Source organism: Primulina eburnea, chromosome 4, assembly GCF_022965805.1.
Source record: "Primulina eburnea isolate SZY01 chromosome 4, ASM2296580v1, whole genome shotgun sequence".
Classification (NCBI taxonomy): domain Eukaryota; kingdom Viridiplantae; phylum Streptophyta; class Magnoliopsida; order Lamiales; family Gesneriaceae; genus Primulina; species Primulina eburnea.
The window spans coordinates 4353290-4375976 of record NC_133104.1 but is presented as its reverse complement, the minus strand read 5'-3'; the positions used below and the strand labels follow the sequence as shown (position 1 = coordinate 4375976).

Genomic DNA, 22687 nt, shown 5'->3' with positions numbered 1-22687 from the left:
AACTGATTCTCGGAATCTTGTTGGTCAATGACAATCAGTTAAACTGAAGTAGTTGCGGAAACTAATTGACTAAAGATAGAATACAAAACTGAAATAAAATACGCAAGGATTGTTTCTGGATATTCGGAGATTTCAATTACTCCTATGTCACCCCTTTTATCTCAAGGATAGGATTTCCACTAAAAGACTTTGATCGAATACAAGATTTGTACTGACCCACTTCAGTTTGGACTTATCACTGCCAAAAACTGAAACTCTTAGTATTCAATATGTTCTCAGTGCATAACTGATCTTAGCACTATCTAATTTATCGATTATTACAAAGTTCTAGCGAGCTCAAATTGTAGCCTTGACTGCTACGAATAAATCAAGTAAGAGTGAGCTAAGATTTTGGCAGAATAACAGCAAGCTTTTTAATTTAATGAAGTAATCTCTTGTTATTCAGCTGTTCTTCTGTCATATTTATAAGCTTCCCTTCCAACGGTAACTTGAAATATATTTGAATCTTTGAATACGTTGATTGCCACTTCATCATTCCTTGGTACATGTTTGCTTTATTTATTGTAATGCGGCGTCTTAACTGCAATGCGTTGTTCTAAGCTGTATTGATTGAAGTGCGGCGTTTCATATTCAGTTGCAATCTTCTATGTCTCTTTGTCGGTTGAGTGTTCTTTCCCGAGACATGTTTGAAGGATGCTTAGCTTGAAGGCATACGGCTGAATGTATTATCTGTCAGTTGACGAGGAGAATAACTGAATTGCGTTTCAGTTGCGTAGACTAGTTTACTAGATTCAGTTGCTGAGTTCAGTTTACTCGATCAGTTGCTTCGTATTTTCAGTTGGTTCATATTTTGTCAAACGCCGGAATTTAGTTTCCAACAACTTTTCTGACACGCCAAACACATGTGATTCTGACAGTAATGATTGTCAAGAATAAAGTATCTCATACTGGTGCACTCGTGTTATGTGATACTTTCAAGATGGTCCGAGTAGAAATCGCCCGGGAGCTAGTCATTTTCTACTTCTCATATGTAGTCATGTGTTTCCAAACAAGGTTAAGCGTGACTAGTTAGAGTTTAGACGTAAAAAAAAAATAGATAAGATGATGTAAACATGTAGATTTAAAATTAATGTATAAATTTTTCAAAAATTCTAAAATTAATTTTTTTAAAGCTCACAAAAACTCGTTGAATCTTACTTAAACCTCGTTTTTTTTCCAGAACTTTTCTTACCAATATGTCATTCCAGATCACTTAGAAATTGATGTGATGTGTATGTATATCCGTATGTATATTGGAGATTTGTTTTTGGGAGACTTTGTATTCAGTCCCTTCTGAAACCCATTTTTCCCCTAACTCCCTCTTTCCCCAAAATACCCTTCCATCTTCTTTTATATGATTGATTTTTCTTTTAAAATATGGTTCATCATGCTTCCGTAAAATAAAATAAAATCTTATACCTTTTTGACCGGAGTACCACCGGGTTATATCCACCGTATTTTACGAACTGCTCCTCACAGTCCAACCACACGATCGCAACCGATGGTTACTGACGCAGATTCCTTCAGCAGCACTTGGCACAACTCTAATTCGTTTCCTACCTTAGAGTGTACAGTATAAAATAAAATTTTGAAAATAATACATGAGAGGGACTAGAGCAAATATCTCTTTTATTCAAACACAAACATTTATTTATTACATAGTAACCTCCTGTAGAGGAGGAGAAACTTGTTTAGCTACTAATAGTAGCTGAACTTACTACACGCATAAACTTGAAAGAGAAATATTACAACCTTTATTATGAACGAAGTGGGGAAAATGTTCGATGATCTTCACTTCCTTCTTCTACCTTATTTATAGAAGGCTCATTCGGATTTGAAACTCGGATTTCAAATCTTGCTAAGCCTTTACAGCTTGCCTATGGACCATGTAGTGGTTGAGTGGTCCCTTCTTGTCTTGTCATATTCTAGATTATTAATCTAGACATCAATTTCTCATATTCTTTTATCTCTTGAAGATACCATTGGCGATGAGTTTGGAAAATATCAGCTGAGATCTCTTTTCCATCTTCTTGGTACATTTGGATTATAGATTTTAGAGCTTCAGCTTGTTTCCTCTTGTGTATTAATCTTCTTTTCAAAACTCTCAAATATACACGATACATCTTCAAGTTTTGTCTGGGTGTGATTTACTGGTTCCATTCTTTTTTATTTATAGATAAAATTTCGGGACCAGTTATCTTGCTTTTATTCATTGGATTCCTTTTAGTTTTGGTATCCAATGTTCTCTTGTCCTTTTCCACTTTATTAGTGGTTAACGAGTCACTTACCACCTATTATTGGTGGTCCTTGTTTTTCCACCCACCTGAATTTTCACATGGTGGTCCTTCTTTTGGTTAGTGGGTGAGTCACATGTCCACTATTAATTTTGTCGAGGAATCTTTGGCTTTCGGCTTCCTCGAGGAAAACGTGAATGTGGTCCATCCCCACTCGTACTTGTATCGGTAAAGTGTTTCCGATCAGATCTCGGCTTGAATCATTTACCGAATTCCGGTGCCTTCTGGTTTTGGCATTCTGGACAGATGTTTTCAGACCATCTTCCTACATGTGCCATGTTACAGAATTTCCGACGAGTTTCTTTACTTGCCGGCATCTTGCTGTTCCACAAAAGATTTCTCTTTTTCTCGAATAAATCTTCTGCAAAACTTGTGGTTTTTCCTGTCATGGTATTTAACAGGAATGATCCGTTCACTGAATGATTATAAAATTTGAACGGAAACTTGACTTTGTCCATCTCAGTGAGACAGACCCATAGACCCCAAGCTCTTCTGGTAGACATATCATCTTCAGAAATTGAAGCAACCAGGGGTGTTTCTTCTGTTGGAGGATCCTTGATAAATTTTTGGACATTTATGTCCGGCCTCCTTAGCTTTATGAAATGAAAGGCTTCATGAGAACCTTTTCCTGCTGGTTCTGGTGCTGCACTAAAAAAATATAATTCCAGAACATCTCCTCTGGACAAATAATCATTATTTGCCCAAGTCTCGTGAACAGCTTCCTGGATCCACTTTGGTAGACCTGAAATTTCTGGAAAGCTGGGTGATGTAGTATAAACTGAGGCAAGAGCCCCGAATTCATACCATGCCTTGACCTCCTTTGGATATGAATTTTGTTTCATCCATACCCTTGGATATTTTCCTGAAACATCAACCCGATTGGTAGCTGGGTTAATGCCAATTCTTGTTTTTAATTTCTCCCAATTCTGTTGGTAAACCTGAAATGGAGAAATTGTAATTTCATTAGTACCAACCTTAGTTTTGCCTTTGTCAGTACGAGGCCTAAGGTTGATCTCTCCCTCTTCAATCCCCGAGGTGAAGGGTTGACTTGAAGACTCAAGATAAGAATCAGGAGTCTCAATTTTTGTTTCAGCCGACTCATCTCGTGATGATCCCGACTTAACACTTGTGCAAGGGGTATTTGAATCCCCCGCTACAGGTATAGAGTCCTGTACTCGAAAACTCTCCATTTGGGAAACCAGTGGTTTCTCAATGCCTTGGAGGATAGACCTTTGCATTACAGACCATAGCTGAGTATATGCCTGTAAACATCCTGTAATTCGATCAGAGACAACTCTCTTATCGGCTTGTTGTAGTCTTCCCGCAACTTCTGCGTTTACGACTAGCTTGTTAAACTCGTTTTGAAGCATTTCAAGGTGTTCCCTCAAATGCCTCTGCATCTTGATGATGGAATCGATATCACTGCTTTCCATCTCTTGTTAAAAAATCTGCAAGAATATTTTCATGAGATTTGATTATCACAATATCAAAAATATAATTCTGACATAGTGCTTGCCATCGTAATAATCTAGCCTTCTCAGGTTTAGACTCAATTCTATTCCTTAAAAAAGCTTTAACTTGTGTGTTATCAACTTTCAAAGTGAATTTCTTTGCAAGTAGAAATAATGGCCATTTTTCAAAAGCCCTTTTTACTGCATAAAATTCCTTCTCGTTGATATGCCATCTAATGGCTTCTCCATCTGAGAATAACCCACTACAATATCTGCATGGTTGTTCTCCATCTGGTGTGAGCTTAGTAAGAACTGCTGCCCACCAATGATCACTGGCATCGGTATACAATACCAGATTATCTTCGTCTTGGGGAATAGCCATTTTTGGGAGATTTTTACAAACTTCCTTTAAATGGATAAGTCATTCTGTGTGTTCTTTTGTCCATATAAACCTTGCATCTTTTTTCAATAATGGACTGAACACCTTCCTGTGTTTTGCTAGGTTTTTGATAAACATCCCAGCAAAATTAACAACTCCTAAAAAACTTTGAAGTTGTTTCTTGTCTTTGAGAATTTCTGAAAAATTCTGCACCTTTTCAACTATGTGGTTTTGTAAAATTATTCCTGACTCATCGATTTCAATTCCGAGGAATTCAATCTTTTTTGTAGCAATGACTGCTTTCTTTTCAGATAAAACCAGTCCTTCTTTCTTGCAAACATTAGAGAAAATTTCCAAATGCTTAACATGTTCGTTTATATCTTTAGATGCTATTAAAACATCGTCGATGTAAACAAACATAAACTTAAAATAATCTTTAAAAAGATTATCCATCTTTCTTTGAAATATCTGGGGTGAATTAGCCAATCCCATTGGTAATACTTCCCAAATATAATGTCCTTGAGGTGTGGAGAAAGCTGTGAATTTCTTGCTTTCTTCCTGCATCCGAATTTGATAGAATCCAGACTTGCAATCGAATTTAGAGAATATCTTGGCATTGCGAATGCAACTTATCAAGTGTTCTCTACTAGGTATAAAATACCCATCAAACTCCAGAATTTTATTAATTTCTTGATAATTAATAACTAATCTGGGTTTTCCTCGTTTTATCTCACCATGGTTTCTTACCAGAAAACCTGGACTGCTATATGGTGACATACCTGCTTTGATCAAACCAAGGTTCAAATGTTCCTTGATTATAATCTGCATATCCCTTTGATCAATGATGTTCATTGGGATGGGTTTACAACGGACAAATTCATACTCTTTGCCTTCCTTGATCTTAAGGCAAGCCCTGAGTTTATTTCTGTCCCACCATGCCAAGGGATCTTCATTGTAGTTTTCTTTGATCCTTTTCTTGACATCTTCCAATGATACCTTAGCCTCAAACTCTACTTCATTTGTATGTAGAGTGATCTTAAGGCATTCTATATCATCTGGTTGGAGTTCTTTATCTGCTTTTAACTGGAGCATTGCTTCTCCAAACCGTCTTGAATCCTTCATTTTTGGGTTCAGAAGTTTTCCTGAATCACCACGCTTGCTGCGAAACTGGATCGGCAATTTTCTGTAAAATGCCTCCCGAAGTCTCTGGACTATGATTTTGTGAGCACATGGTGTTGTGAACACTAATCTTCTAGTCTCATTTTCTTGTGTATAGGACTTGAACATTTGTAGGAAATTATTTCCTAACAATATGTCAGCTCCTGTATCATGAAAATAAATTGGTGGTGTCTTTACTTTATACCAAGGTGTTTGTCCAGCACCGCCAATCATAATTTCAGTCATCTTAATCCATTTACATAGAATTAAGATCCTTCTGGAAAAGTCTCTTCCAGCAATCTTTGGTAATTCTTCTTCCAAATTATTTGGAAAAACTCCTCGTTTTGCTGTACATATCCCAGCACCTGAATCAATATATGCAGCAAAATATTCTGCCTTATATTGTTCATACAACATTCCTACTGGAATATATATAGAGAATGGACTTGTGGTCATTGGACTTTCCACATTTTATCTTCTGTCATAAACTTCATTCCATGCTCTAGACGTTTCCAAGGTTTGTGTTCTTCGAGAAACTCTAGTCCAAGAATCAATCGATCTGATTCTTTCCCTGGGATTCCTTGAATGTGAACCTCCAATTCTCCGATATTAATCAGTCATTGGTAAGTTCCTATCGTAGGCTGTTCTAAATAGTATATTGAATTACAAGGAAATTGATTCCTTTGCTTTGTAATGTCAAATACTATTTCTACCTCCTTCCAACCTTCTGGGCATCTAAGCTTTCCTATTGTAGAAAAACTTTTCAACTCCTGTTGGGTTTCTATGATATGCTTTTTATCCCATCTGTAGCTTGTGATTCTATCTCCTTGAAAAGATAGTCTTCTTAATTCCAATCTAAGACTCTGATTCCTTTGTAGAATCGGTTTGTCTTGGATCTGGATATCTGTTTCCTGTATTAAAGGAAACTCGACTCGTTCTGGATAAATTGCCTGAGCAACTTTTCCGAATATCTCTGGTATTTCAATAAACTCGTTTCTAATAAACAATTCAGAATGATGTGTATTAGATAGAGCATATGAAATTTGGTACGTAATAGAATAGGGTCTATTACCTTCTTTCATCAGCCTTTTTTCCTTGAAGTTCTACACCTGAATCAATATATGCAGCAAAATATTCTGCCTTATATTGTTCATACAACATTCCTACTGGAATATATATAGAGAATGGACTTGTGGTCATTGGACTTTCCACATTTTATCTTCTGTCATAAACTTCATTCCATGCTCTAGACGTTTCCAAGGTTTGTGTTCTTCGAGAAACTCTAGTCCAAGAATCAATCGATCTGATTCTTTCCCTGGGATTCCTTGAATGTGAACCTCCAATTCTCCGATATTAATCAGTCATTGGTAAGTTCCTATCGTAGGCTGTTCTAAATAGTATATTGAATTACAAGGAAATTGATTCCTTTGCTTTGTAATGTCAAATACTATTTCTACCTCCTTCCAACCTTCTGGGCATCTAAGCTTTCCTATTGTAGAAAAACTTTTCAACTCCTGTTGGGTTTCTATGATATGCTTTTTATCCCATCTGTAGCTTGTGATTCTATCTCCTTGAAAAGATAGTCTTCTTAATTCCAATCTAAGACTCTGATTCCTTTGTAGAATCGGTTTGTCTTGGATCTGGATATCTGTTTCCTGTATTAAAGGAAACTCGACTCGTTCTGGATAAATTGCCTGAGCAACTTTTCCGAATATCTCTGGTATTTCAATAAACTCGTTTCTAATAAACAATTCAGAATGATGTGTATTAGATAGAGCATATGAAATTTGGTACGTAATAGAATAGGGTCTATTACCTTCTTTCATCAGCCTTTTTTCCTTGAAGTTCTGATGCAATGTCAAGGCTCGGCTGAAATCCCGATCTGCCAGGTTGTAGGCTATCCTTGGATAGATTACTCCTACAATTTTTCCTGCACAGAGGTTTCCTGAGATTGTTCCCAGTACTGAATCTTGTAGATTCCCCATTCTTTTATCGCATATAGCAATATCAATTGGTGAATCTATCCCTTCTTTGAAAGTAGCTTTTATCATAATCTGGATTGCTCCAATATGAATCCAGGACATGGTCCTTGCTACTTCTATCTTGAGTTTTTGTAATTCTTCCTTAATTTCTTCGGAAGGAATTAACTGCATCTCCATTCTATTTCCTGTAAGTTCCATCGGGATTGCCATTTTCCTTCTAGAAACCTTATAGATTAGATGGTGCTTCCTGTTTCTTAGGCCAAGACTTCCTAAGAACTTTTCTACCTGTCCTGCAGAGAAACCTTGATATCTCTGTAGACTCGGATTTTCTCTCATGATTCTTTGAACCATGTTATGAGATATTGTAGTCTGGCTGAAAAATCCAGACAGATCTTCATGTGTCTCGTGTCGAAACACCTCGTCTACAGTCAGATTCTGATTCTGTTCCATCAGATTCTTCCTGACTTAAGACTTCTTCTTCTTCATATATACTCTCGTCTGAGGCGATGTCCGCAAACCGGTATACTTGAATAAGATCTTGGTAGTAAACTGCTTCTTCAATATCCGGGTTAGGATCAAAGCGTTTAATACCTCTTTTTTCATTTTCTGGACAGTTGGTCGAAATATGACCTCTTGCTCCACGTGTCCAGCAATTACAGTCTTTGAAACTTTCATTGGCCCGTGTATGAGCTCTTCTGAAAGTTTTCTTGGTAGGTGTTCTTCATGTGCTTCGAGATGTACTCGATGCTTGGGATGATATCCTACTCGTCGATGGTCCACTTCTTTGTCCAGATTTATAAGATCTGGCTTTCTGTCTAGACCATACAGTTCTTGGTTTCCAAGAACTTCTTCCACTTCGTGCATAAGGATGAGTCCTAAAACTTTTCCTTCTATGCTTCTGTGGTTTACTTCCAATAATAGTTGGAAGATCATTTTCCTTACAACACAAAGGAGTTCTTTTGTTGATATCCCTTAAGCGTTTGTAATTCTTTTGTAATGCTGCCATATGGCACCATTCTGCCAATTTTCCTTTAAGGAAAGAGGCTCTTCTTGCCAACGTATCTGGATTACCAGGTACGTATTCTCTTATGAGCATTTCTCTCCAAGGGCTTGGCATTTTTGCGAAGAAAAGCTGCATAGCTATATCTTCTTCGACTCCTGAAATCCATCTATATTTGGTGAATAACATAATGTATTCATCTACCAAACATATGTCATGTAATTCAAGACTATACAGAGCTTGACTGTATTTCTTCTTCTTCTCTGTATCTTGACTATTGAAATAGTCTACCCCTATAAAATGTGCTTTAAATAGGGTAGCCATCTTTCCAGCAATCTCACTAAGAGATTCACCAGCTAGGACTGACTCTTTCATGTCTATTGAAGTCATGTCCCAAGCAATTTTTACTGATCTCATAAGACTCATTTCCAAAAGTTTAATGAATCCTTCTTTGTTGAGATCGAGTGTTCCTGCTGCAATTCTCATAGCAGATGTCCAATCATCTATGAGATCTTCTCTGTTTTTGAAATCTAATACATCAAGGTTAAGCATAACCCCGTAAGGATGTATAGGATCTAAAATAGTTTTCCCATAGGGTGTTTGGTGCAAAGGAATTCGATTTTTCCTTGCCCTTGTACCTGCTGGGTGTGATCCTCCACCAGTATGAAAATCAGATTGAGCTTCTCTCATGTTTACATTCTGAGATCCCACACTTTCCCTGGGTGGTTCTTGAGAGGATGACCAGGTTATAGCAGGCGGTGTTTCACCCACTGATGTGTTCATCTTTAGATCTACTACTTTGAGATTTGCAAATGATTCCGCAAGCTCTTGTAGATCCTCTAAACCAATCCTTTCTAAAGTTGTCATCAGATGAATTTCTTTTCTGAGACAGACTTGATTAGATTGATCATCTTTTTTTCTTCAGTCAAAGGTTTTGACACTACTCTGGCCTTCCCTTGTTGATGTAACAAAGGTTCGGTACCAAAAGATGGCGGTAACCAACCTCCTGAAGTTCTTCTACTAGAACTTGGTAGTTGTTCCAGTTTCTGAATTCTCGTTTGAATATCCTTTAATAATCCAAGAATTTCTTCTTGGGTTTCAAGGATTTTCTCAATTCGTTGCGGTACAAAATACAGCATATTGTCATAATTTTGTACTGTCTTCTGAATTTCCCTAAGATCTGAAGAGAGCTTAGAGGAATCTGGAACTATCTCCAGAAACTTATTATTTTGAATCATAAGTTTACCTGAGATTTTACTTGAGGGTGCAGTAGCTTCCCTTTCTGTTTCTGATATCTAACAATAGTTAGATGTACTTGTTTATATTCCAAAATATTGGAATATTCCTTGTAAATTATTTTCCTTGAACCGAAGTTCGGATTCATAATTTTTCAAAATTCTCCTTCTCATACAATTAGTTACTAGTAATCATAAAATTTGTGTTTGAAATAAATTAACCTTTCGCTCTGATACCATTTTCGAAAGCGCGGGATCAATTCTCTTTAAAATAAGATTAGAGGGTAATTTTGATATTTTTAACTAAAATTTCTTTCTCCAAGGATGTAGGATTAAAAATGTTTTGAATTGGGGACTGACCACCAATTCCCCCTTTGTTTTTCGTACTTTTTTTCACAACGGCCATAACGGTCATCATCAATGGACGGGTGCCATGTGACCTGTCCCCTTCCCTACACATGTGGAGTAGTAAACCGTCTTCTCCGTCAATTGATTCTATTTTTTGTGCTGAATTCTATATAGTTTGAATTTATTTACTTCAAATTTTACGTCATTTTTTATTTTATATATATTAATTCTTATATTTTATATTTACATTTGTATTTGTATTATCATTTTTAATTGCTATCTTTGTATTTTTACAAATTTTACTGATGCGTTGAAAATTTTTATTTGTACTAGTCACTGAGACACACGTATTGTGTATGTCATGAATATATGAGGCTAATATATTAAACATTCATGATATTAAAATACCACGACACCAAAACATTGTGTACTTGAATAATGAAAGGCAGTGAATCAACCACACAATATTCTAAGCACACAATCGAAGGAGATGATTAATATTAATCTTAAATAAAGGGGAGTAGGTCTCTTTGTGAGACGATCTCACAAATCTTTATATGTGAGACGGGTCAATCCTACCGATATTCACAATAAAAAATAATACTCTTATCATAAAAAGTAATATTTTTTCATGGATAAGTCAAATAATATATTCGTCTCATAAAATACGTCATGTGAGATCGTCTCACACAAGTTTTTGTCATAAAAAGGTAGATTGGGAAGAAATAACCGCACAAATATTCTAAGCACACAAATGAAAGGGGATGGTTATATTAATCATAAATAAAATGGTAGATTAGCAAGAAAAGTTGATGTCCTCATCAAAACAGTTTTTATCAGTATCTCAACTATTATAAAATAATATAGATTTGGCTATTATATTATTTATAAATCATTAAATCAAACCATTAATAAAATATTTTTAGTTAATATAAATAAATATTTAAAAATTTAAAAATCTATATATATATTTATTTAATATTTTTAATTTATATTTAAATATCAAATTATTAAAATAGTAAAATAAATATTATACAATTATTTAAACAACATTTATAAAAACATAACTTTAACAAATTTTTATAATAGTTGAAAAAAAAAAATATATGGCTTTGCGCCAAATTTGGCGCACATGAGGAAGGGCTGCGCTATTATTGCGCTCTATTTTGATGCAATGTTAGAGATGCTTTTACATTCACAAGTGAACTAATCCCATGTCATACTTATATAAGTATATATCGAAAAAATTATATTTTTTATTTTGTAACTTGTAATTTAAAATTTTTATTTTGTTATCGATCAATTCACGATTTTCATCCAAAATAACTTCCCACAACCCACAAAATACAAATATTTTCTTTCTTGAATTTGCACTTAGTTTAGGCGTTTCTTTAAACCAACCCTTCTAGTACATCTCATCAAGTCTCAGTAGGAACAAATAAATTTTCAAATAAGAGTAAGTTAGTTACTTATCTATCACATATTTCAATCAACTTATAAAACCATGGGGGTAGTTGGATTTATGTCCCCTTTTTAATACCCTATGGTCATGGGTTTGGTTGATAAAATGAGTTTGACAGAAAAATCAACCAAACAATGACTAAAACCCTAAACCATCCCACAATCTTACCTATATTTTCGACGAAACAGCAACCACTTTAAATACAATCAATCCAGTCTTAGTCAGAATCAGAAGAGATTTGTTAAACAAAATTGACTCATGAGACTGTCATACAACTTTTTTTTATGCAAATCAATAACTTAAAATGTAACTTCAATACTTTAGGGAAAAAAAATTACGATCACATATCTTTTATTTATTTTCAAATTTTCAAGAACAATAACTTATTTCATCCCAATATAATACTAACTCGACCCCCCTTGCTTCATTGAGATATCATACACAATTTTTTTTTTAAAATTAGAAATGTAGGGCTTGTATTATCTGGTTCAAGTCTTGGTGGAAGACCAGTCAATCACCCTAAAAAACTTTTTCCGAGCAAAGTACAAGCTATGGCAAGATCTATCATTACATATCTACCACGGAATTTAAGCCCCATTAATAGTCACTCTCATTATTTTATTTGAAATGTGACCCACGAGGAACATGGATTGTCGCATTTCTTTAATTTGATCCGGCAGTTTAATTAGCAACCATAGGAATTGATAACTTCGTCGATACAAAAATCTTCACGTAAAAAAAAAAATTGAAATTTGAAAATCACAAGAAAATTTACTTAGAAAATAGTAGCTAGGCATCTCTAATGCGAATTATTCTTTTGCAAGATTTATTTTATAGACTATTTCATTCTACTTGTGTGCGTCGATTTGGTATAAAAACTTGCTCGAGATATTAGAAGATTCTAAGGGTGAATCGATTTTTCAGACAAATTAATTATTTTCTTATTCGGGCTAAACAATAATTAGAAGACGGATATTTTCTTTATTACACTGGAGTGTTTCTTATTTGGGATTGAGTTAGGTCAAAGTTTTAGTCTTAACATGGTATCAGAGCCTGGGTTCCATCGTTATGTGTTAGACTGCCTATAATTAGGCCACACGTTCTGTTCATAATTGGGTTATTTGTAAACTCACGCTCCAGATGTTCATTCATGTGCGTGAAAGGGGTGTGTTAATTGTCCCACATCGGTTGGATAAATAACCTGAGAGTTGTACATATGGGCTTGGACAATTCTACTCCCTTGAGCTAGCTTTTGAGGTTGAGTTAAATCTAAGTTCTAATCTTAACAGTGATGTGTCAACAAATAATAATTCAATAAAATTTAATATGAATATTTTGTTGGTGTGGTGTAGAGGATATCATTAATTGTATGAAGTTAATGTGACGTGTTCGATTTTATAAATAGGTGTCAATTACTATATTATTGTTGTAAAAGCAATCGAAACATGCCATTTAATTTGATGTGCAAGTAATTAAAGTTTTGAACTCTAATTAAAAGGCAGGTAAGTCTATGAGGGAACAAACACTTTGGTTTTACCGTGATGCAGTATCAAGATTGCAATCACGACATCGAGAAAATAATCTGTTGGGGGGTCATAATATCTCTACTTACTTCAAAAATTTTAACATGCTTCATTATACTTCTTCAAAATTATTTGAAAATCCTAATTTAATTACACATATTCACAAATATCACTTTAAACTAGACTAATTAATATTAAATTTTTTTTTTGAAAATTATATTAAATATTTAAATTTAAATTGGCAAGAAGCACGAATTTTTTTTTTGTTTGGGAGAGCGAGAAGCTTTCCAATTTTTTCGTGACCCGATAAATGTTTATCCCAGCCAGAAAAAAGCTGAGAGTTCCGTAATACAGTTTTGAATGCCACATGCCCAGATTCTTCTACGTTTGAGCTGGTAAAACAAACAAACAAAACAAAATAAACTGCAGAAATGATCAAAACAAACTTGATATTATATTAATTATTATATAGTACATTTATGGAGTCCATGGTGATCAAAACTCCATTGGAAAAAATTTGCAAAAAAATCCTGATCGCAAAATCAAACCAATGGTAAAATCCAATGAGGTAAAATTCGAAATATTGAACATATAAATGTAGATCACATGCATAACGATAATTCCCGACGGATCCATAACTAAGTTAAATAATGAACAAAAATGTTAAATTAATTAACTAAATAGTCCTCAGTTAATTTGATCTGCATATCAAATTATTCATTCTATCGGTCTCAAATCTCATTACTGATGGTGTTCTTATTCTGAAGCATGGAGTTTTTGCAATGCGCAATTGCGCTCTGAATTGCACTCTGCAGTTCCTCCATTGATGAAGCATCTGAATGACACATGCCGGATCCTGCACGAACCATTTTTGAGAACCCGATCCCGTTTCTAGCGTGGCTAGGTGATGATCCAATCGATGATGGGCAGCTGGAAATGGAACTTCTTCTTCTGGGATAGATCAAGTTTCCTGAAAAAGAAGTGTTCTGCGGCGGATAATTTAGACGCTGTTGTGGATTCTTGATCTTTATCTTTCATCATGCACAGGGTTGCACTAGTGGGATTCGGGATTTTTGATGACGGAGGAGGAGGGGGACGAGCTGGTGGACGGCATGGCGGCGGAGGAGACATTTTCTGTTGCTGCTGCTGTTGTTTTTGGGAAAGCTTTTCGTATAAAGGCTTCACCTTTTTAAAGTACTTGCGTATGACATCTTTGGCGCTTGAACTCACTCTCTTTACGGCGGTGGCGCCGGATAACGCCGGAGGCGGGTTCTTGTGTTCCTTACGGAAAACGGAGGAGAATTTCGGAAGGGAGAAGTATTTTGATGATTTTCTTGAGTGGAAGTTGAATTGATTAAGATTCGCGGTGATGGGGGGGAGTCGTTTGAATTCGTCGTCAGCGACGGAGCTAGGCCGTGAGGATTCGCAATCGTGGTTGTGGAGGAGGTCGGTGGAGGAGGAGTCGGAGGAGTGGGACGCTGTGGAGTCACGGGAGGCGGTGGTTGTGGTGTCGGAAGAGGAGGAGGTGGAGGGGGAAGAGAGAAGGAGGGTCCGGACCATCGAGAGGCGGGGGGAGAGTTGTAACGGTAGGAGCTGTCCTTTGTAGAAGAGCTCGTCGGCGGGGCAGAGGGCCTCGGTGGACTTATGCGGGGAGAGCGAGATAGTGAACTCGAACGAGGAGGAGGATGAAGAAGAAAAGGAGTGGGTAGGGGAAGAGGGGAGGGTGTGAGATCTGGTGGCGGAATGCCGGTGGTTTTGTGAGCGCCGCCCCATGGTGGTGGTGGTGGAGGTGGTGGAGGTGGTGGCCGGTCACATTATCTTTTGTTTACGGAAAAAGATGAAAGAATTAATATATAAAGCTTGGAGAGAGTTTGCATAGTGAATGAGATATAAATGTGGTTGCAAAAAATTACAATTATTAGCTTGCAAAACTAGTTGAACAATTAAATATATAAATAAATAACCAAAACATTGATTTGATTTGATTTGATTTGATTTAATTTAATTTAGGATTAAATTTAAAATGTTCAATTAATACAATTTATTTATTTTAAATTGTTTTCAAGTGAATTTTTGACATTAAACATTTGGTGAAGTTGTAATTAAATGGAAAGGAGCCATGCATGGCGCTGTTCCTGCTCGATAGTCATATGGTCACGTGATGAAGATTAGCTCCGGTTAGATGTCACGTGAAATCTGGAGGTGTGACTTATACTAATAATAAGTTTTTTTTAACACACAAATTACGTTTATGAAAATAGTTTACAATTACTAAACATTAAGTATTAGAGATAATAACATTTTTGTAAATTGTAATATAACTTGTATAATTTTAATTTTTATGTTCCTTTCACGATTTTAGTATACAAATTTCCATTTATTAAAAATCATTTTTAACCTGTTCTCGATATAATGCTATGTAACATCGGAAAATGATGTTTTGACACCTGGAAAATATTGACATAGACAGTTCGATGTCTGATGAAAATGAAAAAAAAAAATACAAGCGACGAAAATTCAAGTTTTTCATATGTATACTTTGTCTTATACTCAAGGAGCATTAATTAATGCTGCTCATGTTCCAAAACACGGTTAAATATAAATAGTAATGCACATTGCACAGTTACCAACTTATACAGCGAACAATCCAACTCATTTCTAATTAACTTTTGTAATTTCGATTACGTTTTCTTATTACGCAATACTCAACATATATAAAACAAATGGTTGGACCATTGATCACAATTAAATAATTTATGAGTAAATAAATAGGATTTTTTTGTTGTCTTTTTTGTTTGTCTTCTAACGATTTTGGTATTTTATATTGTTATATTTCATTTTTAGTACGTTAATTTTTTATTTTTTTTTGCAGTTTTATTATTGTAATTGGAGAGTTGATGTGGTTCTGACGTGTGTAGTGTCACGTTAGTATTCTTAATAACTAAAATTGTAAAAAAAATTGAAAGATATGAAATGACCAAATTGCAAAATAAAATTACCAAAATTGTATTTTCTCTAAATAAACATAATGCAAATGATTAGTCCTCAAATCTGACGACAATGTTTTATGAAGTTCTTGTTATATCATTAACTAGTATCTAACTCATATGATGCACATGATATTAAAATTTGTATGTATGAGTGTTTAATTAATTAAAATTATTGATATAATGAATATATTTGATTATTATATAAAATTTGTATAGTTTATTTAATATTTTAGAGAATATGGAGAACTGAATATATAAAAGTAGGCAAAAACTTGTGTGAGACTATTTCACGGGTCGAATTTGTGAGACAGATCTCTTATTTGGATCATCCCTGAAAAAGTATAATTTTTTATACTAATAGTATTACTTTTTATTGTGAATATGGGTAAGGTTGACCCGTCTCACGGATTAGTATCCGTGAGACGGTCTCACATGAAACTCACTCATAAAAGTAATACAAAATCTAAAACTGTAATCAAAATTAAATGAAATGATAAGTTTAATGAAAACATTTAAGGGAGTGTTATTACACTTTACTTTTTTTACAATTCACTTCATATTTCTTTCTTTATTCTAACGTACATAATATTTCCTCAAATGGTTTTTTAAAATATTGATATAAACATACAATATTTTTTATGTTTTTTATTAAATATAAAAATATATTACAACTAATTCACAAAAACTGTTATGAGATCGCCTCATGAGTCAATTTGTGATACAGATTTCCTACCCAATCTGAATAATGAAAAATATTGTTTTTTTGTCAAAATAATTATTTTTCACTCAACATATGGACAAAATCGACTTATCTCATAATATAGATATGTGATACCGTCTCAAAAAAAGCTTAGTTAAACTAATTTAGATAATTTTATTTATTTTCTACCTTGAGTGTTTTTTTTGTAGTATACTGACAAACAATTTAATTAGAATATTGATTTCTAATATTTTTTAAATATCTTGTTAGTAATTTTTTTCTTCCAAAAATATATTGTAGCGAAGTTTTAAATAGTTTCTTTTTTCCAAATACTTATTTTATTTTTAATTGTTATATTAATTTAATTTAATTAATTAAAAAAGAATTGTAAATGTTTGTGTAGTTCGTAGTAATCATGTGTGTTATTTTTGATTTAAGTTTCTCGAATAAATTTGTTTTATAAATATTTGTGCTATTATATTTTAATATAAAGTATTACTCTAATTATAGTAATATATTTTTGTTTAATACTTTTTCAAAATCATTACATACAAATAAATATACGAGAAATATTATTATTTTTAAAAAATTAATTAAAAATATTGAAAATTGGAACATTATTATATATAATTTATTCACTTTTACTTCTGTTTTAGCATTTAGTTTTTTTGTGGGAACCTACTATATATATTAACAACTTTACTTTTATATAACAATTAACTTTCTTTTCTTTTCTTTTTTTTAAACGGAACGATTAACTTTCTAAACACATTAAAGCATAAGATGTTGGGTGCAATAATTGTCCCTATTTGGTAGAGCGATCGAATCGTGGTGTTTAAGTTGTTGTGCGGTTTAAAAGATTTGAGTTGCACATTTACCACCAGCTATAGCTTTTGGTAAAGCGGCAAACGCTCGGTCCTACAATTGGTATCAGAGCCAATGTCACCTGTTCGATTTCCATTGATTGCAAGGAGTGCAATTATTGGGAGGGAGATTGTTGGGTGCAATAACTCTCTGCTTGGTAGATCGATCGAATCGTGGTGCTTGAGCTGTTGTGCGATTAAAAAATTTGAGTTGCGCCATTACCACAACTATAGCTCTTGATAAATCGACAAGCACTCGGTCCTACATAATAATCAATAGATTTGTACTTGGGAAGATGAAATCAATTTTTCTACCTATTTTCCAAGAAATTAGAAATCATTCAATGATTTGTTATATTTTCAATATTTAATTACTTATTGTCATTAAATATATTAATTACTTTTAATAATTATTTACACCATCATTATTTATATATACATTCATCAAATAAGAGTAAACTTGGAAAGTGAATTATACAATTGATATTTCCCATCAGTGTCTTAATTTATGTTAAAAAACCGTACCTTCATAATTGAGTAGGAGATAATACACTTAAATCAACAGACAAAACTAGATATATCTTTTTTAATCAAATATAACTATCATATTTTATATCTCCAATTTTCAATAATTTAAAAATTGCTAAGATATTTATATATCTTTATATATATTTATACATTTTTATATATAAAAAAGTTTTTTAAAAAATATAATATATTTAATTTTGATTATAATTAGTGATAAAAAGGTCCACACAATAATTAATTCAGTAGAAAAATCATACGAGAACAATATTTCTATCTAATTTTGATTTTCAAAAAAGTTTAATTCAGATTACGAATCCGTGTTGGGATGGATTACCGTTTACTGGTATATGTATTCAATATTTTGATAAATAAAATTAGAATAGATCTCTTGTGAAACGGTCTCACGAATCTTTATCTGTGAGACGGATCAACCCTACCGATATTCACAATAAAAAGTAATACTCTTAGCATAAAAAATAATGTTTTTTCATGGATGACTCAAATAAGAGATATGTATCACAAAATACGACCCGTAAGACCATCTCACATAAGTTTCTGCCATAAAATTAACAAAAACTGGAATATTACTTCATTGGCACAATATATAAGCTCAAATTCCACTATAACAAAACCACAAAAAAGAATTGTATAAGCACAAGAACTATCAAACTCTCACTACAAGAAAAACGCCCAACGACAATGCATTTACGAAAAAAATCGTTGTCGTATAGTTTTTAACAACGGTTTTAGTGAAAACCGTTGTCGTAGGTGCGTTTTGACAACGTCGTTGTCTTTTAGGGTGTCTACGACAACGGTTTTCTAAAAACCGTTGACTTTCAGCGTTTTTTTAGGGCAAAAGACAACGGTTTATGAACTGTTGTCTTTTAGCATGTTTTTTTTGACAATCGACAACGGTTTTTTGAAAACTGTTGTCTTTTAGGGTGTCAACGACAACGGTTTTCTAAAAACCGTTGTCTTTCAGCGCTTTTTTAGGACAAAAGACAACGGTTTTATGAACTGTTGTCTTTTCGCGTGTTTTTAAACCGTTGTCGATTAGCGTTTTTTTTTATTAAAAAAACAACGGTTTTTAAAAACCGTTGTCTATTAGCGTGTTTTTTTGGACAAACGACAACGGTTTTTAAAAACAAACTTGGCCACATTTAGCGACGGCTTTTCTAAAACCGTCGCTAAATATAGCGACTGTGTTTATCTAATGATAGCGACAGTTTTCAGAACATACGTCGCATGTTTAAAATTAACGACATTTTTAAAACATCCGTCGCTCAATATAGCGACGGTTTGATATTAACCGTGGCTACTTTTAGCGACGATTTCTGCAGTCCGTCGCTAATGTGAAATTAGCGATGGTTTAACCAAATACCGCGCAAACTCTCTATAAATATCTCTATTTTCTTTCCATTTTCTCCCACAATACTTAAAATTTTTTCTCTCTTACACAATTTTATCACTTCACACAACACTTAAATTTTTTTTTCACTACTTCATAATATTAAAAATTTTTCTCTCTTACATAATTTTATCACTTTACACAACACTTAAAATTTTCTCACTACTTCATAACAAATAAAATTTTTCTCTCTTACACAATTTTTATCACTTTACACAACACTTAAAATTTTTCTCACTACTTCATAACACATAAAATTTTTCTCACTTCTTCATAACACTTAAAATTTATCTCTCTTACACGATTTTAGTTTCGATTGTTAGTTTCTTTTAGATTTATTAAATTATTAAACGAATTTTTTTTATTTTTCGAAACAATTTAGCGACGGAAATAATGATACAAGACTGTCGCTAATATTAGCGACGGTTAACATACAAAGATCGTCGCTAAGTTAGCGACCGTTGACTTAACCGTCGCTAATTAACGACGGTTCGGAATAAAACTGTCGCTAAAATTATTAGGGACGGTGTTGAGAAACCGTCGCAAATTCTACCTACCACAACAGGTAAAAACCGTTGTCGTTGAACGGACTTTCAACAACACCCTCAGTTACAACAGTTTTAAAAAGGCTACGACAACGGATAAAAATCCGTTGTCGTACGCCGTTTTTCTTGTAGTGCCTCAAGATCTATTTCACTATAATGGGATTAATTCTTCAACCTGCAGGCATTTCATAAACTTTTCCATCATCCTTGAAGAACCTCTTCCACACCGGATGCTTCTTCAACACCCTTTCTTCGATCATATCGATCGGCACGCCTTTCGTCCCCGGCAAGAGGAACGAAACAAAGAGCCTCATTATCAACATGCTGCATGCATGAAGAGAAGAAAAAGAAGATGAAAGCCCTCAAATGGCACATCAAAGAGAGAAAAGCCTGCTGTGCTATTATGAAAGTGCGGATCATATTTGAGCTCACTGCAAATGCGAATCCTGCTGTTCTTGTTTCCATAGGGAAGATACTTGGATGAGCCAACCCATTGGGCCCCTTGACCATGCAAACGACATCACAAATGAAAATACTTAGATCAAAACTATGGCTGCTAAGTTCTTGTCTAGTGAGCATGCTTACTTTAAGTGGACATGTAGAATGGTTCCTGATCGCCACCTGCAGCCATATCATTTAAGAGTGAAACCATGTTAGTAAGCTGCATTTTGAAAATTTGAAACTGTACAACAATTCAAGAACGACTATAAACTTGGTCGCTGTTAGATATGGTTAATGACATATTGATTGTCCCACAACGAGAAGAAAAGAAAGAAGTGTAAGGCTTTTAAGGAGAAATGTGGCACTGAATCAGGGTTGACTAACATTAATTTAGATTTATTATTTTAATAATTAAATAATTGATTGTGTCATCATAGTTTGAGTGAAACAGTGCATTTTTCGGATGAAGAAGTGTCTGTGCAAGAAACATCTTTTCCAAGACTTGTTTATGCATTATAAATATAACTCTGTTATCTGAAATCTGACAACTAATATTCGATGTCTTCATTCCTCTTTTCAATATTGAAACCAAGTATGTTCTCTAACCTGATCTTGGGTGAATTTATAAATTTGATGGTTCTAAAATCTATTTATTTTTTCTAGTATCGTAGAAGAAGTCTGTGATTAAACCCAGCAGTGACACAACATTTCCTCAAGTACAGGAAATTAATCGTGCTCGAAACAATTTCCCAACTTTGCATTAATCTCTAACAGTCACTAGCTGGATAGATGTATGTGTTGGATTAAAGGTATGGGCTTTCCATGTGAGTGAGTGAAAATTTGGAAAGGTGTATTTGTCCTACATTGGAAAAATGAAGTGGTATAGATAAGTTTATGTTGTGTTACACTTTATAGAGGTTTAACAATGATTGGTCAAAAGGCTCTGTTTCGCGCACGCTGACGCAAGAGGTGCAAATCATGGGCCCGATATGCAGTGGAAAAAGTCTTGACTTTGTATGCAAGCGTACGAGCGCGACTTGGGTGCGTCGAATATCGGACCGATTAATGCAAAAATCGTCTAGCAACCTATGTCATCTTTTGTTATTTTTTTCCAGTTGAGACCTTTCACATGCCCTGGTGCTTCATCTACCGATTGTAAACATCTTTAAGGCAACCTTTGAATTTAACATGTTTAATGGATGGCTGTTGGTGCTTCATCTACCATCCATACAAAAGGCCAAAATTTGACAATATGCTTTAAAGATGGTAGACAACCTTTATTTATACTTGTAAACATCTTCTTCAATGGATGTCTCACTTGACTTGCTAGCTCACAGGCCGCAACAATATGTTACTGTGATGATTTCGATATCTTCGGAACCTCTGATCCTTTTCAGAAATGATTTTCCCAAGTTCAAGTTCTCTGTTTAATGTTAGTTTGTTTATTTTACCAAGTCCATATTTACCAAGTCTTTTGGAAGTCTGGTAGTGAACGTTCCTTTTTTGATGTTAAGTAGTTTATAATAGTTCAAGTTCGTTTTCTTTAGTTCTCTGTTTAATGTTAGTTTGTTTATTTTACCAAGTCCATATTTACCAAGTCTTTTGGAAGTCTGGTAGTGAACGTTCCTTTTTTGTAAGAGTTATTTGTTGTTTGTTATTATCCATTTTCAGCTCTATATAATGAGCACAAGGTTGTAAACATTTCTCAAGTAAGAAATAAATCTCACTTCATCTTCTCTATTTCATTCATCTGTTTCTTGTTTGTTCATATAATAACAGTGGTATCAGAGCTCAAGTAAGAAATAAATCTCACTTCATCTTCTCTATTTCATTCCTCTGTTTCTTGTTTGTTCATATAGTAACAGTGGTATCAGAGCCACACAAGTAGAGTGGAATAATAGAAATAGCAAATGGCATCTGACACAACATTTGTTCAACCGGCTATTCCACGGTTTGATGGTCATTATGATCATTGGAGCATGTTAATGGAGAACTTCTTGAGGTCCAAAGAATATTGGCATGTTGTGGATTCTGGTGTATCAGAACCAGCTGCTGATGTTATGCTTTCAGAAGCGCAAAGGACGGAGTTAGAAGGGCTGAAGCTGAAGGACTTGAAGGCAAAGAATTATCTTTTCCAAGCCATTGATCGCTCCATCTTGGAAACTATTCTTAGCAAAGAAACTTCCAAGAAAATTTGGGATTCGATGAAAAGAAAATATCAAGGATCAAATAAATCAAGAAGGCAACTGCTTCAAACACTTCGCACGGAGTTCGAAACACTTCGCATGAAGTCTGGAGAGTCAATTTCTGATTTTTTCTCAAGAACAATGGCAATTGTCAA

At 34.2% G+C, this 22687-nt stretch overlaps 1 protein-coding gene across 1 annotated transcript; it reads right to left on the bottom strand.

Annotated features, from left to right (window-relative positions):
* Window positions 1-13461: 13461 nt before the first annotated feature.
* Window positions 13462-14745, bottom strand: LOC140829709 (probable membrane-associated kinase regulator 1). Its single transcript, XM_073193015.1, is given in 2 exon segments — window positions 13462-13858; window positions 13860-14745. Coding segments are annotated over 2 exon segments (1041 nt in total). The 5' UTR covers window positions 14645-14745; the 3' UTR covers window positions 13462-13602.
* Between the last annotated feature and the right edge of the window lie 7942 nt (window positions 14746-22687).